General features: G+C 49.6%; 1 protein-coding gene across 2 annotated transcripts; it reads right to left on the reverse strand.

The window, feature by feature from the left end:
• Positions 1-859: 859 nt before the first annotated feature.
• LOC148520788 (mid1-interacting protein 1-B-like) lies at positions 860-11,445 on the reverse strand. Of its 2 annotated transcripts, none has more exons than XM_088475588.1 (2): positions 11,302-11,445; positions 860-1,915 (listed from the first exon to the last, which is right to left on the reverse strand). In XM_088475588.1, exon 2 carries the CDS (start codon positions 1,881-1,883, stop codon positions 1,419-1,421), a length of 465 nt encoding a protein of 154 aa, XP_088331714.1. In that variant the 5' UTR covers positions 1,884-1,915; positions 11,302-11,445; the 3' UTR covers positions 860-1,418. The 2 variants fall into 2 exon arrangements, with proteins under 2 accessions (XP_088331714.1, XP_088331713.1); XM_088475587.1 differs by lacking the exon at positions 11,302-11,445 and adding an exon at positions 11,076-11,209.
• Positions 11,446-17,383: the final 5,938 nt, after the last annotated feature.

Genomic DNA, 17,383 nt, shown 5'->3' on the forward strand with positions numbered 1-17,383 from the left:
TGCTAAGAATTTCTTCTCGCACCACCCTGGGGACGTGAAGAGAAAGCCGACCAAAGTGCCGGGTGCGCGGCTGCTTTTCTGCATAGCGCAGCGCCAACAGCCGCGCGCCCGGCACTTTGGTCAGAGAATGCCGGTTACCACGCCTTAACACACTTGTTAAGGCGCGATGGCTGGCATTCTCCGACCACACAGTGCACTAAAAATTGAATAGCTCCGGGAACTCGCTCCCAGCGCTATTCAATTTGCGTTGAATTGAATGGCCCCCCCATGTCTTTTCTGTTTTCGCGCACAGCTCATCATACAGAGGTGCCATTATTTGCATTCTGTTCCCCACAATCCTATAATACCACCCATAGCTCTTAGTGAGGTGTTAGAATTCTCACACAATAGAAAATCTCGGGGAGTGATTGAGTGTCAAGAGATGCATGTAACTGCATTGCAAGCATGGCGGAGTGCAGTGAGGACCGAAGTACTAAAGATGAGCCAGAGTCATGAATTTAAGTGGTTATGGGTGCAATCCTTTTAATGACAGACGCTGGGACAGATGGTATTCCAGCCTGGACACAAAAAAATAAAATCTTCTACACACTAGACTGCGGCTGGTTCCTCAGAAAGAGAACCTGCTTGTCCCCGGAATGTTGGAGTAACAAGATTTAGATGCCACTCAGTGTCCATTGATCCCATTAGTCAGAGGTGAGAGCAGTCCCCAGTTTGCACCTGGTAACAATAAGGGTGTTCACCAATCTATTCTCTTTAAAATAGTCCCGCGACCCCACAGGAAAAGTACAGTGACCCCACAGCATCATAGCACATAGACATGGAAGACGCTTCTTACGACAAAGTACGCACACAAGGAAAGAACGCTTGAACAGGCTACATTTCATTATTCAAAGACTCTCGATCAAGTAACAAAATACACACGTTCATACACAAGGTCACCCACATCACCGGCATTTGTTTTTCTAGATAGCGGCAGTATTCTGTTTAAATGCCATTAGGACACATAATTGTGAGAGAAAGAAAAACACAAACTGGCTGAGCTACATACTGCCAGCTCGTGATGGGGGGAGGGGGGTCAACAGCTGACACTATCAAGTAAAAAAGGTTTACCAGAAACCTACTATTTTTATCAAGCTTTACATAGTACAATCATACGGTCACTGCCGCCGTCGTCAGAAGCTGCCCCATTAAGTCATTTTGTCTACAACATCTTGGTAGCCATCTAAGAAATTAATTTGGACCTCTTTGGTTTCAGGGTAGCAGGCAACTTTGGACACAGTCATAATGGATTTTACTCTAATTAATACAAAATTGGAACTGTAAGCGTCAATGTAAAAAAGAATTCCATGGACGTGTGCAGATGGCCTAGGTGTGTCCTCCAGGAGCAAGTCAAGAAGGAGCAAGGGTGGCTGTGTTCCTCAATAGTAAATGTTATTAGAATATGGTCTAGCATTTGATTGCCCAACCTCGATCTCCTTCTTGTAACAGTTGGTCAAGAGATTGGCCTTCTTGGTCAGCTTCGTCAGGACAGAGAGTAGACCTCTTAAGTGGTGCTGGAATTGGTCTACAAGATCACCCGTATCTTCCTCTGGGGACCCTTTGTCTTGGCAGTGCTCTACCCGTGTTTCATGTTCCTGGTTTATCCCCCACTTCATGTCGTGTCTTAGAGACTTCAGGAGAACATAGGAATCGTAGAGATTATTGTTGTGCTCTAGAACCTCCTTAGACATGACATGGTCTTCGTGCTCCTCTTTGGCAGGAGTTATGTCCTGCAACATGCTGGGTACCATGATGGTCTCATCCATGATTGTCGTGGCAGTGTTGAAGCGATGGATGGCGTCCAGCAAGGACTGGCGGTGAGGACTATACTCCGACACTTCCATGCTGACGCGTTTTCCCCTTTCTGATCAGTCTTCTGGGGAAAAAAAAAAAAGTGGTGTTAATAAAGCAGTTAAAATAAGACAGAAAAGGATCTTTACCCCCCTCCACAGCGATTCTGAACCGATATATTTGTTTAATTCTAGGATAACAAAATACGGAAATGTAAACTGACAGGAGACGCTAAGGAACATAAAAACAAAAAGCAAAAAATATGACTTAAAATAAAAAACTTAAATAAATCATTGCGCATAAGAGGGAAACTATAGTAGAAAAAAAAAATTATACATTTAAATAAAACGTAAGCTATTTAATGCTGATCAGACTTTGATTCTTCTACTACTTGTGAATTAATTATGGATGGTCGGCTGACTCTCGGATATTCCGGATAAGATCGGATATGTTTAACACAACAATGTATCTACTATTCTACAGAGTTAGCAACCAAAATACTGCAGTAACTAATGACTTAATACATGATCTAATTATCAAGTCTGAGCGTGTTTGTATCACTGCCACGAACCTCTTGGTATACCTGGGACCCCAGTAGGAATTAACTGGACCCCGCTGTTTACATTAGGAGTCACAATGGCAGGCATCTTTGGTTCCTATATACAGAACAAACATGGCACCCTGGTGAATGCTGTACAGTGAAGAAGTTTTGGGGTTCCATCGTTTTAAGTTTTAGGGTTAATTAGAATAAGTTTGTGCTATTCAGCTAGATCAGAACTTCACGGCCAGATCCCACCGCCTGGGTGAGATACGGCTTATAATGCAATGGAAGCTTATAAGATCAATAGCTGCTACGAGCAACAAGAAAAAAAAAAAAGGTATATATATTTTAGAGAGCCTTAATTATAGCGCCAGGCCGTCCTGATCAGTGCTCTAAGCTGCAGTGCGATTAGCCTACCGATTGATTAGGCACTCTACCATGCATCAATAAACAGATCGTATAGGCACCTGGTAATTGGACACAACACAAACTCCTATGTTTAGAAGATGATCAATATCCTCAGAATAAGGATGAACTGCTCTTGAAAAATAATCTATCACACTACCCCTTAGCGACATAAAAGGGAGACAGCCTTCCTCTAAGTCACCAATTGTACCTCTAGTGTAATATGGTCCCGGAACCACCACAACTCTGTGAAACAACAGAGACTCAACCAAACTGTAGAGAAGCCTTTATTTGTATTATATTTGTGTGGGGTCAGCCATTACCCACCTATAAGCAACAGGGTAATGGTGATTCAGCGATCACGTTACACTAGAGGGCGCTGTTCTATGGATAATTACCTACTACAAGAAGAGAAAGTTTCAGTGCTGCGACCTGCAGTATGACCTGTGGCTGGTAAAGGAGCCTGATAATCAGGTGAGGCAACGTCTCATCCCCAAATACTGGCCGGACAGGTATTGTTAGCTCTGTTAACACCTTAGATGTTCCCGCACTGTGGAAGAGCATTGGAGAAATTCTGACTCTTTACCTCAAATTCATTACATTTAAAACATCTCCTCCCAATCCTCCTACCCCTCATCGCATTCAGGGCCTGATTCTGATTTAGGTCGATGGTGCCTTAGTGCGCATGCGCACGACGGAGGGAGCTCAGTCGTGCGCATGCGCGAGACCCAAATAAGGACGGGGTAGCAGTCGTTATGGGTCTCGCACCAAAGGGGGCGTGCTGTCGATGGTGAGTGACAGCACGCCCTTTGGTGGGCGTGGCTGCCAGACGGAGGCATTCCCATGGGAACGCCTACCGTCTGGGTCCGGCCCCACTGACATCACTAGTGATGTCAGTGGGAGTGATTTTGGCTCTGATAGAGCCAAAATCACTCCAGGGCTTGCGGTCAGAGGCCCTCATTCAGAGCCGTTCGCTATTTGCGGTCGTTCGTTCAAAAACAAGGGGTGGCTATTCAAATGATCCGTTCGCACATTGCAGTCTGTTCACACCTCTAAGTCTGAACGAGCGAGCAAAACATACGCTCGTTTATTTGATAAAAACACCCCCTGGACGCTCGCACCATACGTCATGTCCGCTATTTATTAGATTAATCGAGTACATCGTACAGCGTATGAACTGCTCGCTATTCTTGTGGTTGGTTTTTTCAACCGCTATTTTGCGAGCAGTTCTGAGTTTAAAAAAACCAAGTGACGTGGTCAATGACGCTGCTGGATTAATTATGCACACCCTTAAAACGCCCGTTGTGACCTTTAAGCACGCCTGCGTTCGAATTCCACTCCCCCGTTTTCAAGCACCTTCCCCTGTTACCACCCACATACGCCTCATTCTGTCACTCAAAATAGCAGGCACTCGCTATATAGCGTACAAACGATTTTCGGCCGCACTGACTGGTTCGCGCAAGCGTACTAAAAACCGTACGCATGCGCAGATGTGCGAACATCGCTCGGAACGAGCGTACTGCCGCTAACGAGCGGCTCTGAATGAGGGCCAGAGACCCTACCGCAGGGTCTCGTCGCAAACCCGATGGTCGCGATGGTCTTGACCATCGCGACCATCATCATGGACGCTCGCATAAGCTGTGGGTGGGAGGCACATATAGAAACCGTTGTAATTCCTACACCGTTCACCTGATTTGGATGTAATTACCCTCAAATTAAATCTGAAAGTCTGCAGTTAAAGTACATCTTGTCTGTTTCATTTCAAAGCCATTGTGGTGGTGAATAGAGGCCAAAATATGAAAATTCTTTCAATGTCCCAATATTTATGCACCTGACTGTATATGTGCCCCAAACCAGTCACACAGCTGTGCCTCCAATTCAGAATTATGACACTGCCTCCCAAAAATATGCCACACAGCTGAACCCCATTACACCACACATCAGTCCCCCAAATTCTGTTACTTAGCTGCACCCTCAATACATTTTGCCACACATCAGTGCCCCAACATGTTAGCACCCCCCCCCCCCCCCCCACAAACACACACTAACCTTGCCATCACTCATTAATACACACAATCACCCATTAATCCTTTGGCCTCACCACACAACAGCAGACTCCGGGGGTAAATGTTATAGCCTGTAAACTATTAGCTGAACTGAGGCTGGTTAGACCAGCGGCCGCTGCTAGCACAATATAGTAGGTGGTCTCTTTGCTGACCTTGCTTAAAACTAACCTGTTTGACAAAGTCTATCAGCTCTCCTCACTCATGGCTCCCATGTATCTGCCCTCCCTCCTCATCTCCGCCCAGCTCATGACCCAGTTATACCCCAGTCTCCCGTAGTCTGTAAGCTCTCACAAGCAGGGCCCTGCTAACTCTTGTCATCTCCCGGCATGATCCTTTCCCACCAGTGCACTCCCACTTGTGTCAATGATCCATCTGTCAGCCAACCTCGGAGCACTGGCTATGAGACTTAGAGCAATAAGAGGACTTCTTGAATATTTAGTTTATCCCCCAGTATGGTTTGTCATTGTGTACTTTATATATGTACATGATTACTTTCTATTTTTGTGGCTCCCAAAAATCAGGGGACTCTCCCGGCCGCCCGGAGGAGTAGGTAAGTCTACAGTTGCCAGCTGACACCTTCCTGCATCCCCCCCAGTAGTGGCCGCCCACTTACTGAGCAAAAGTGGAGAGGGGGGGGGCAGACATGATTTGCACCGAATCAGGTGATTGTTGCCCCACCCCCCACCTTACAGTGGCTTTAATATCGACACCGTATAGCGGAGGGGAGGGCCGCGATGATGCAAATCGAGAATGATAGAAGAGTTCTCCTGCCTTGAATTTTTCTCCTGGAACCTCTCTCTCAGATCATATAACGAAAAAAAAAGAGACCAGAGAGAGACTCATGGTGTAGTAGGTCTTTAATTCATAAATATCTTTTATAGTCGTACACATAGAATCCCCAAACCAATAAGATTTGCCTTCAATGATCATCATTCAATGTCCTCTGGGTCTGATCACAGGGTGAAAAGGACATTGAATGATGATCATTGAAGGCAAAGGTTATTGGTGTGATACATCTCCACACAACACTCCTGTGCCTTTGTCTGAATGTTGTCCTGATCACAGTCAGTTTTGCCTGTTTCCCCTATGACTATTGGTGGGAGGAAGGAACCAGATGAGACTGAACGGATATCCCTAAAAGAAACTTTTATAGGAGTCTACAGAGAAGGAGTTCTGTAAGTGGGGTACGTCGATATACACTATGTACTCTGAAGGGTGCATAGCCCCATTTGGTGAAGGAAGGATCTGGGAAAGAAACCTTTACATACACAATATATTATTTCCTGTGAGTTGGGATATGTTACTTTTCAGTGTTACACAAGTGATTTTATGTGTACGACTATAAAAGATATGATATAAAGACTTACTACACCATGAGTATCTGGTCTTTTTTTCCGGTTATATGATCTGAAAAAAAATGTTCCAGGAGAAAAATTCAAGGGAGGAGAACTATCATTCCAGATCATGTGATGAATTATCTCTGCTGGAACCGTACATAAGAGTATGTGATACCCGATTGTAGGACACAGATTATATAGATTAGAGTTTGTAATTGTATTTTTTTTATGCCCGCCTAGCGCCATTATTCCCACAGTATAAATTTATTTTAAAGTGTTATATCAAAACTTGGTGGGTTGTCTGTGGTACTGTGTAAGGGGGCTAATGCCGAGCGCACTGTGGGTTTCCGATTATTCCATTCCAATTGAGGTACTAATTAAGTCACCTGTGGTCAACCATGGATCTCTCTAAAACCTGAACTGTTGGGGAGCCTTGAGGACAGCGTTTGGGAACATTTGGCCTAGTATAGGTCTTCTGGGATCCAATGCTACTACTCTGAAGTCTTCGTCCAAATCCATCCAGTGAAAGGCTCAGAACAGGCTCTCCGGGTCAAAGTTCTGCCCAGCATACACCAACGGGAGGTCCGACCGGGACCCTAACCCCCCTAAAACCTGGACAGGATCCAACTGGACCTCCTCACGTTGGCTTCCTCCTAATCGGGTGCAGGGGTGTCCGAAAGCATAGCTTGACAGACAAACAGACCAATTAATTTATATATAAGATTTGGCCCTCTGTCGCTATGTGGTCTAATAGATTACATTTTCGATTCTAAATAAGTATATAAGATTTGACAGTTTCACCTTGAGTTCTGTGGAAGATATTCAAAGAAACAAACTTCATTCATATATTTAGTACACCAGTTGCTATTTATCAATGTCACCACCTGTGTCACTCCCAGCACACTAACTCTATAGGACAGAGAAACGCCACCCAGCAGCAGAGACAGATCCGAGTCGCGCGCACACACACACACAAAGACAGTCACACACAACGGTTGCTCTGGTGTCTTCAAACAGAGAATAGGCCGTCAGACTAGTTGGACAAGGGAATCGTGTACCTGGTGTAGGAGCAGCTGGGGAGAGGAGATTTTATCTATAGTGTTAGTGTGCACACGGAGTAATCATCACTGCAGACTATCCCACCAACCTCCACCACAGAGCATTGGGGCTACAGCTGGAGGTCCTGCAATCTTCCTGGATGGTGTTGGCAGACTTATGCTGGGTACACACTATACAAATATATCTGCAGATCGAGTAATGGCTTCATCCCAGATCGGTGCAGGGGTGTCCGTAAGCATAACCAGACAGACCAATTAATTTTATATACAAGATTTGTCCCCTCTGTCGCTGTGTGGTCTCTGCTGCATGTGTACAGGCGGTATATAGATATATCTGCCATCGGCTCTGCAGCACATCAGACGCGATATGTCTAAACAACGTCGTTCACAGATATATCGCTGGCACACACTGGCCGACAGGCAGCAGATATACTGGCCGATATTATCTGTCAGAGTGTACCCAGCTTAACAGTTATCTAGTGGTTAACAGAGAAATAAAAAAAGCCTAAAGGGGCCTATCCATTAGCAGATAAATTGAACGACTGAACGATATATCGTTCAATGTTTATTCTGCTATGGATAGGCCCTGAACGATGACAGATGCGCACTCCCGCGGCCGATAAATTGAATCTTTCATCTCTCCAACATGTTGGTCAATTATCGCATATCGCTGCCAGATATTAGAAATATCTGGCAGTTTATATGCGGTAAACGACAAAAGATATTAGCAGCAGCCACAGAGAAAAAAATCCACTCCCTGAATGATGTAATGCGATATCGTTCGTCTTTTGACAAAATCTGTCATGTACATGACAGATATCTTTCAGCACAGCCACCGGAATATTCAATAGATATCTTTGGTCTTTCAGAAAACCATCTGCTAATGGATAGGCCCCTTAAGTCAGATAAATAGTAACAGCATCCAGGACATTGCAGACAGGAATATAACTCCAGCCCAGCTGTTACCAGCCACATTGTAATGTAACAAAGGAAGTTTCTGCGGCAGGCTTGGTTATCCTGCTGTTGTGGAACTACATGTCCCAGCATGCTATGCCAGCTACTACCACACAGGAGGAAGTTGTTTTACCACTATAACTAACAGAACGTGTAACAGTGATACACCCTGCAGCTCCCGCTCACTGGCTGATTATAGCAATACATTATATACTCATTATCGGGGTTTCCCAACCACAGTCCTCAAGGCACACTAACAGTCCAGGTTTTAAAGGATAGCCCTACTTGAGCACAGGTGACTTAATTTGTACCTCAGTTATTTTTTGATTAAACATCTGTGCTTAAGCATGGATATCAGTAAAACCAGGACTGTTAGTGTACCTTGAGGACCTGCTCTATATCCTGACTGGGGTGACAATAACAGGCTGCTGCTACTGATGATTTGCACAAACACTTCCCAAACACACACAGCCCAGGAACTGATCTATGGAATCAAGTTACTACACAGTATCCAGCATAACATCACTGTGACAATGTCTCTAAACGATGTGAGATGTGTACCCGGCCTGAGATATAGGCTAGATCAGCTAAACTCTGATGTTTTAAGATCAGACCTCTGTTTGAAAATACATAGAAGTTTATTGCCCCAGAAGTACACCATACACCCCTCCCAGTACACCATACACCCCTCTCTCCTCTCCCAGGACACAATGCACCCTTCCCTAGGACATAATGCACCCCTCTCCCAGGACACAATGCACCCCTCTCCCAGGACATAATGCACCCCTCTCTCTCCCCTCCCAGGACACAATGCACCCCTCTCTCTCCCCTCCGAGGACACAATGCACCCCTCTCTCTCCCCTTCCTAGGACACAATGCACCCCTCTCTCTCCCCTTCCTAGGACACAATGCACCCCTCTCTCTCCCCTTCCTAGGACACAATGCACCCCTCTCTCTCCCCTTCCTAGGACACAATGCACCCCTCTCTCTCCCCTCCCAGGACACAATGCACCCCTCTCTCTCCCCTCCCTAGGACACAATGCATCCCTCCCTAGGACACAATGCACCCCTCTCTCTCCCCTCCCAGGACACAAAGCACCCCTCCCTAGAACACAATGCACCCCTCTCTCCCCCCTCCCAGGACACAATGCACCCCTCTCTCTCCCCTCCCTAGGACACAATGCACCCCTCTCTCTCCCCTCCCTAGGACACAATGCACCCCTCTCTCTCCCCTCCCTAGGACACAATGCACCCCTCTCTCTCCCCTCCCAGGACACAATGCACCCCTCTCTCTCCCCTCCCAGGACACAATGCACCCCTCTCTCTCCCCTCCCTAGGACACAATGCATCCCTCCCTAGGACACAATGCACCCCTCTCTCTCCCCTCCCAGGACACAAAGCACCCCTCCCTAGAACACAATGCACCCCTCTCTCTCCCCTCCCTAGGACACAATGCACCCCTCTCTCTCCCCTCCCTAGGACACAATGCACCCCTCTCTCTCCCCTCCCTAGGACACAATGCATCCCTCCCTAGGACACAATGCACCCCTCTCTCTCCCCTCCCAGGACACAAAGCACCCCTCCCTAGAACACAATGCACCCCTCTCTCCCCCCTCCCAGGACACAATGCACCCCTCTCTCTCCCCTCCCTAGGACACAATGCACCCCTCTCTCTCCCCTCCCTAGGACACAATGCACCCCTCTCTCTCCCCTCCCTAGGACACAATGCACCCCTCTCTCTCCCCTCCCTAGGACACAATGCACCCCTCTCTCTCCCCTCCCTAGGACACAATGCACCCCTCTCTCTCCCCTCCCTAGGACACAAAGCACCCCTCCCTAGAACACAATGCACCGCTCTCTCCCCCCTCCCAGGACACAATGCACCCCTCTCTCTCCCCTCCCTAGGACACAATGCACCCCTCTCTCTCCCCTCCCTAGGACACAATGCACCCCTCTCTAGGACACAATGCACCCCTCTCTCTCCCCTCCCAGGACACAAAGCACCCCTCCCTAGAACACAATGCACCCCTCTCTCCCCCCTCCCAGGACACAATGCACCCCTCTCTCTCCCCTCCCTAGGACACAATGCACCCCTCTCTCTCCCCTCCCTAGGACACAATGCACCCCTCTCTCTCCCCTCCCTAGGACACAATGCACCCCTCTCTCTCCCCTCCCTAGGACACAATGCACCCCTCTCTCTCCCCTCCCTAGGACACAATGCACCCCTCTCTCTCCCCTCCCTAGGACACAATGCACCCCTCTCTCTCCCCTCCCTAGGACACAAAGCACCCCTCCCTAGGACACAATGCACCCCTCTCTCTCCCCTCCCTAGGACACAATGCACCCCTCTCTCTCCCCTCCCTAGGACACAATGCACCCCTCTCTCTCCCCTCCCTAGGACACAATGCACCCCTCTCTCTCCCCTCCCTAGGACACAATGCACCCCTCTCTCTCCCCTCCCTAGGACACAATGCACCCCTCTCTCTCCCCTCCCTAGGACACAATGCACCCCTCTCTCTCCCCTCCCTAGGACACAATGCACCCCTCTCTCTCTCCCCTCCCTAGGACACAATGCACCCCTCTCTCTCCCCTCCCTAGGACACAATGCACCCCTCTCTCTCCCCTCCCTAGGACACAATGCACCCCTCTCTCTCCCCTCCCTAGGACACAATGCACCCCTCTCTCTCCCCTCCCAGGACACAATGCACCCCTCTCTCTCCCCTCCCTAGGACACAATGCACCCCTCTCTCTCCCCTCCCTAGGACACAATGCACCCCTCTCTCTCCCCTCCCAGGACACAATGCACCCCTCTCTCTCCCCTCCCTAGGACACAATACACACCACTCCCCCCGCCATGTTACACCATTCGCCCCTCTGTGGTTACCATGAGACGTGCATCCTTCCCCTGTGCGGCTCCAGCAGCCTTTGCAATAGCAGCAACACTAATGCACAGTCCCCACTTCCCTTCCGAGCACTGGGCACCTGTGAGCGGCTGCTCCTCCCTCCGGCTGCTGCTGATGATCTATTTAAGGAGAAAGTTACCCAGACACAGCCTCATCTGCTATTGGGCACGGCAGGAGATGGGCCCTACCCTCACCCTCCTCACTTACCCCTTCAGTGCCAGCCTGCTGCTGCTGCCAGAGGCCAGGTCCCCTATGCTCGGTTAATAGAATGGGGATGATCTGGTTTTTTAGCTCAGGTTTCTGTTTTTCCTCGAAAAACCGGTCCCAGGGTCCGCTAAGCTCTGCCCTCTGGGGGCGCAGTGGTTAATAGCATGAGCCTGCCTTATCTCTCCACTTTGTTTCTGCTCTACCTCCTCCTGTCACAGGTCCCCTATGCTGCTCTGCCCTCTGGGGGCGCAGTGGATAATAGCATGAGGCTGATTAGGGTCCCCTATGCTCTGCCCTCTGGGGGTGCAGTGGATAATAGCATGAGGCTGATTAGGGTCCCCTATGCTCTTCCCTCTGGATGTGCAGTGGTTAATAGCATGAGGCTGATTAGGGTCAGCTATGCTCTTCCCTCTGGTGGTGCAGTGGATAATAGCATGAGGCTGATTATGTTCCCCTATGCTCTTCCCTCTGGGGGTGCAGTGGTTAATAGCATGAGGCTGATTAGGGTCCCCTATGCTCTGCCCTGTGGGGTTGCAGTGGTTAATAGCATGAGGCTGATTAGGGTCCCCTATGCTCTACCCTCTGGGGGTGCAGTGGATAATAGCATGAGGCTGATTAGGGTCCCCTATGCAGGGCCGTAGCTAGGGTAGTGCGGCCGGTGCCATGGCACAGGGCACCACAGGTCAGTTGGCGCTGTTTGGGCCTGTCAAATTTCTGTTTATTATCATTCTTGCTTGTAGCTTCCTCTTATTTCATCCCCAACATCTCCTGGCCTCTCCTATCTCTTCCTTGGGCCTTCCCCATGAAGCCATGGCCTTTTTTTGGGTGCATTATGTCCCTTTGAAAAATGAGGGGGGCGCCAATGTTCTTTCTAGCACAGGGCACCAAAAAGTCTAGTTACGGCTTTGCCCCTATGCTCTGCCCCCTGGGCGTGCAGTGGTTAATAGCATGAGGCTGATTAGGGTCCCCTATGCTCATCCCTGTGGGGTTGCAGTGGTTAATAGAATGAGGCTGATTAGGGTCCCCTATGCTCTGCCCTCTGGGGGTGCAGTGGTTAATAGCATGAGGCTGATTAGGGTCCCCTATGCTCTGCCCTCTGGGGGTGCAGTGGATAATAGCATGAGGCTGATTAGGGTTCCCTATCCTCTGCCCTCTGGGGGTGCAGTGGTTAATAGCATGAGGCTGATTAGGGTCCCCTATGCTCTGCCCTGTGGGGTTGCAGTGGCTAATAGCATGAGGCTGATTAGGGTCCCCTATGCTCTGCCCTCTGGGGGCGCAGTGGTTAATAGCATGAGGCTGATTAGGGTCCCCTATGCTCTGCCCCCTGGGGGCGCAGTGGTTAATAGCATGAGGCTGATTAGGGTCCCCTATGCTCTGCCCTCTGGGGGCGCAGTGGTTAATAGCATGAGGCTGATTAGGGTCCCCTATCCTCTGCCCTCTGGGGGCGCAGTGGTTAATAGCATGAGGCTGATTAGGGTCCCCTATGCTCTGCCCTGTGGGGTTGCAGTGGTTAATAGAATGAGGCTGATTAGGGTCCCCTATGCTCTGCCCTGTGGGGTTGCAGTGGTTAATAGCATGAGGCTGATTAGGGTCCCCTATGCTCTGCCCTCTTGGGATGCAGTGGTTAATAGCATGAGGCTGATTAGGGTCCCCTATCCTCTGCCCTCTGGGGGTGCAGTGGTTAATAGCATGAGGCTGATTAGGGTCCCCTATGCTCTTCCCTCTGGATGTGCAGTGGTTAATAGCATGAGGCTGATTAGGGTCAGCTATGCTCTTCCCTCTGGTGGTGCAGTGGATAATAGCATGAGGCTGATTATGTTCCCCTATGCTCTTCCCTCTGGGGGTGCAGTGGTTAATAGCAAGAGGCTGATTAGGGTCCCCTATGCTCTGCCCTGTGGGGTTGCAGTGGTTAATAGCATGAGGCTGATTAGGGTCCCCTATGCTCTGCCCTCTTGGGATGCAGTGGTTAATAGCATGAGGCTGATTAGGGTCTCCTATCCTCTGCCCTCTGGGGGTGCAGTGGTTAATAGCATGAGGCTGATTAGGGTCCCCTATGCTCTGCCCTCTGGGGGTGCAGTGGTTAATAGCATGAGGCTGATTAGGGTCCCCTATGCTCTGCCCTGTGGGGTTGCAGTGGTTAATAGCATGAGGCTGATTAGGGTCCCCTATGCTCTGCCCTCTGGGGGCGCAGTGGTTAATAGGATGAGGCTGATTAGGGTCCCCTATGCTCTGCCCTCTGATGGTGCAGTGGATAATAGCATGAGGCTGATTATGTTCCCCTATGCTCTGCCCTCTGGGGGTGCAGTGGTTAATAGCATGAGGCTGATTAGGGTCCCCTATGCTCTGCCCTCTGGATGTGCAGTGGTTAATAGCATGAGGCTGATTAGGGTCCCCTATGCTCTTCCCTCTGGTGGTGCAGTGGATAATAGCATGAGGCTGATTATGTTCCCCTATGCTCTTCCCTCTGGGGGTGCAGTGGTTAAAAGCATGAGGCTGATTAGGGTCCCCTATGCTCTGCCCTGTGGGGTTGCAGTGGTTAATAGCATGAGGCTGATTAGGGTCCCCTATGCTCTACCCTCTGGGGGTGCAGTGGTTAATAGCATGAGGCTGATTAGGGTCCCCTATGCTCTGCCCTCTGGGGGTGCAGTGGATAATAGCATGAGGCTGATTAGGGTCCCCTATGCTCTGCCCTCTGGGGGTGCAGTGGATAATAGCATGAGGCTGATTAGGGTCCCCTATGCTCTGCCCTCTGGTGGTGCAGTGGATAATAGCATGAGGCTGATTAGGGTCCCCTATGCTCTGCCCTCTGGTGGTGCAGTGGATAATAGCATGAGGCTGATTAGGGTCCACTATGCTCTGCCCTCTGGTGGTGCAGTGGATAATAACATGAGGCTGATTAGGGTCCCCTATGCTCTGCCCTCTGGTGGTGCAGTGGATAATTGCATGAGGCTGATTAGGGTCCCCTATGCTCTGCCCTCTGGTGGTGCAGTGGATAATAGCATGAGGCTGATTAGGGTCTACTATGCTCTGCCCTCTGGTGGAGCAGTGGATAATAGCATGAGGCTGATTAGGGTCCCCTATGCTCTGCCCTCTGGGGGTGCAGTGGTTAATAGCATGAGGCTGATTAGGGTCCCCTATGCTCTGCCCTCTGGGGGTGCAGTGGTTAATAGCATGAGGCTGATTAGGGTCCCCTATGCTCTGCCCTCTGGGGGTGCAGTGGTTAATAGCATGAGGCTGATTAGGGTCCCCTATGCTCTGCCCTCTGGGGGTGCAGTGGTTAATAGCATGAGGCTGATTAGGGTCCCCTATGCTCTGCCCTCTGGGGGTGCAGTGGTTAATAGCATGAGGCTGATTAGGGTCCCCTATGCTCTGCCCTGTGGGGTTGCAGTGGTTAATAGCATGAGGCTGATTAGGGTCCCCTATGCTCTGCCCTCTGGGGGTGCAGTGGTTAATAGCATGAGGCTGATTATGTTCCCCTATGCTCTGCCCTCTGGGGGTGCAGTGGTTAATAGCATGAGGCTGATTAGGGTCCCCTATGCTCTGCCCTCTGGATGTGCAGTGGTTAATAGCATGAGGCTGATTAGGGTCCCCTATGCTCTTCCCTCTGGTGGTGCAGTGGATAATAGCATGAGGCTGATTATGTTCCCCTATGCTCTTCCCTCTGGGGGTGCAGTGGTTAAAAGCATGAGGCTGATTAGGGTCCCCTATGCTCTGCCCTGTGGGGTTGCAGTGGTTAATAGCATGAGGCTGATTAGGGTCCCCTATGCTCTACCCTCTGGGGGTGCAGTGGTTAATAGCATGAGGCTGATTAGGGTCCCCTATGCTCTGCCCTCTGGGGGTGCAGTGGATAATAGCATGAGGCTGATTAGGGTCCCCTATGCTCTGCCCTCTGGGGGTGCAGTGGATAATAGCATGAGGCTGATTAGGGTCCCCTATGCTCTGCCCTCTGGTGGTGCAGTGGATAATAGCATGAGGCTGATTAGGGTCCCCTATGCTCTGCCCTCTGGTGGTGCAGTGGATAATAGCATGAGGCTGATTAGGGTCCACTATGCTCTGCCCTCTGGTGGTGCAGTGGATAATAACATGAGGCTGATTAGGGTCCCCTATGCTCTGCCCTCTGGTGGTGCAGTGGATAATTGCATGAGGCTGATTAGGGTCCCCTATGCTCTGCCCTCTGGTGGTGCAGTGGATAATAGCATGAGGCTGATTAGGGTCTACTATGCTCTGCCCTCTGGTGGAGCAGTGGATAATAGCATGAGGCTGATTAGGGTCCCCTATGCTCTGCCCTCTGGGGGTGCAGTGGTTAATAGCATGAGGCTGATTAGGGTCCCCTATGCTCTGCCCTCTGGGGGTGCAGTGGTTAATAGCATGAGGCTGATTAGGGTCCCCTATGCTCTGCCCTCTGGGGGTGCAGTGGTTAATAGCATGAGGCTGATTAGGGTCCCCTATGCTCTGCCCTCTGGGGGTGCAGTGGTTAATAGCATGAGGCTGATTAGGGTCCCCTATGCTCTGCCCTCTGGGGGTGCAGTGGTTAATAGCATGAGGCTGATTAGGGTCCCCTATGCTCTGCCCTGTGGGGTTGCAGTGGTTAATAGCATGAGGCTGATTAGGGTCCCCTATGCTCTGCCCTGTGGGGTTGCAGTGGTTAATAGCATGAGGCTGATTAGGGTCCCCTATGCTCTGCCCTCTGGGGATGCAGTGGTTAATAGCATGAGGCTGATTAGGGTCCCCTATGCTCTTCCCTCTGGTGGTGCAGTGGATATAATAGCATGAGGCTGATTATGTTCCCCTATGCTCTGCCCTCTGGGGGTGCAGTAGTTAATAGCATGAGGCTGATTAGGGTCCCCTATGCTCTGCCCTCTGGTGGTGCAGTGGATAATAGCATGAGGCTGATTAGGGTCTACTATGCTCTGCCCTCTGGTGGAGCAGTGGATAATAGCATGAGGCTGATTAGGGTCCCCTATGCACTGCCCTCTGGTGGAGCAGTGGATAATAGCATGAGGCTGATTAGGGTCCCCTATGCACTGCCCTCTGGGGGTGCAGTAGTTAATAGCATGAGGCTGATTAGGGTCCCCTATGCTCTGCTCTCTGGGGGTGCAGTGGATAATAGCGTGAGGCTGATTAGGGTCCCCTATGCTCTGCCCTCTGGGGGTGCAGTGGATAATAGCATGAGGCTCATTAGGGTCCCCTATGCTCTGCCCTCTGGTGGTGCAGTGGTTAATAACAGGAGGTTGATCTGTTCCCCTGGTCTTCCTGCAATCACAGGTCCCATTCTGCAGATCAGCTCACTATAAAGATAATAATGGCAAAATTCCAGCACTATTCAGCTAAGCATGAAGCCTCGCAGCAAGCAAATCCCCTGCACATGTATTACCACAGATATGAGGAGCAATAAGGAGACATTGTGCAACTTATTCTGTTGTTAGGTGCTTTTTACCTGAGCAACCAGAAGTTACTTGCTTTAATATTCTAATTTGCATATAATAAGTAATAAACACCTCTGGGCATGTTTCGTACATACATATTGTTCAGACACAATAGGAGGATGAGGACTGGATGGTTTTCCACACTAGAGCAAACATGAGTTTACCTGCAAAAAAGTAAATCCCAATATATATATATTTTAAAGTATTCATTAAAAAAAAAAATGTACTATTAAAATAACAGCTATTTTGTACATGGGGAAAATGCTATATATGACTATAAAGGTAGGAACATATTTGAAATTGCTCTCACCGTTTATTTCAAACAGCCAAGGAGGGTCTGCAAGTAGAGACCTCCCCCCAGCTTACCTCCCCTCCCCCGTAAGTAGTAAAACTGCAGGAGCTTAAGTCCCTGGTTCCTGCTGGGATCTGTTCTCCCATAATTAAAAATTACGTCGACTGACTTTCTCATACACTATGACACAAATCGCTATGTTTTATGATTGATGGTAAAAGCAAGCTGCCATTTTGCTATGTAGATTATGCTCGCACCTCCATAGGCTGTGACCTGCAGTTAACGCACGGAAGCCGACGGGACCCGCCTGGCAGTAACCGCACATAATTGAATCCGATCGTTGGTCTATTTACTAAAGCTGGGC

The sequence above is a fragment of the Taudactylus pleione genome, unplaced genomic scaffold, assembly GCF_031769625.1.
Source record: "Taudactylus pleione unplaced genomic scaffold, aTauple2 ptg000174l, whole genome shotgun sequence".
Classification (NCBI taxonomy): Eukaryota; Metazoa; Chordata; class Amphibia; order Anura; family Myobatrachidae; genus Taudactylus; species Taudactylus pleione.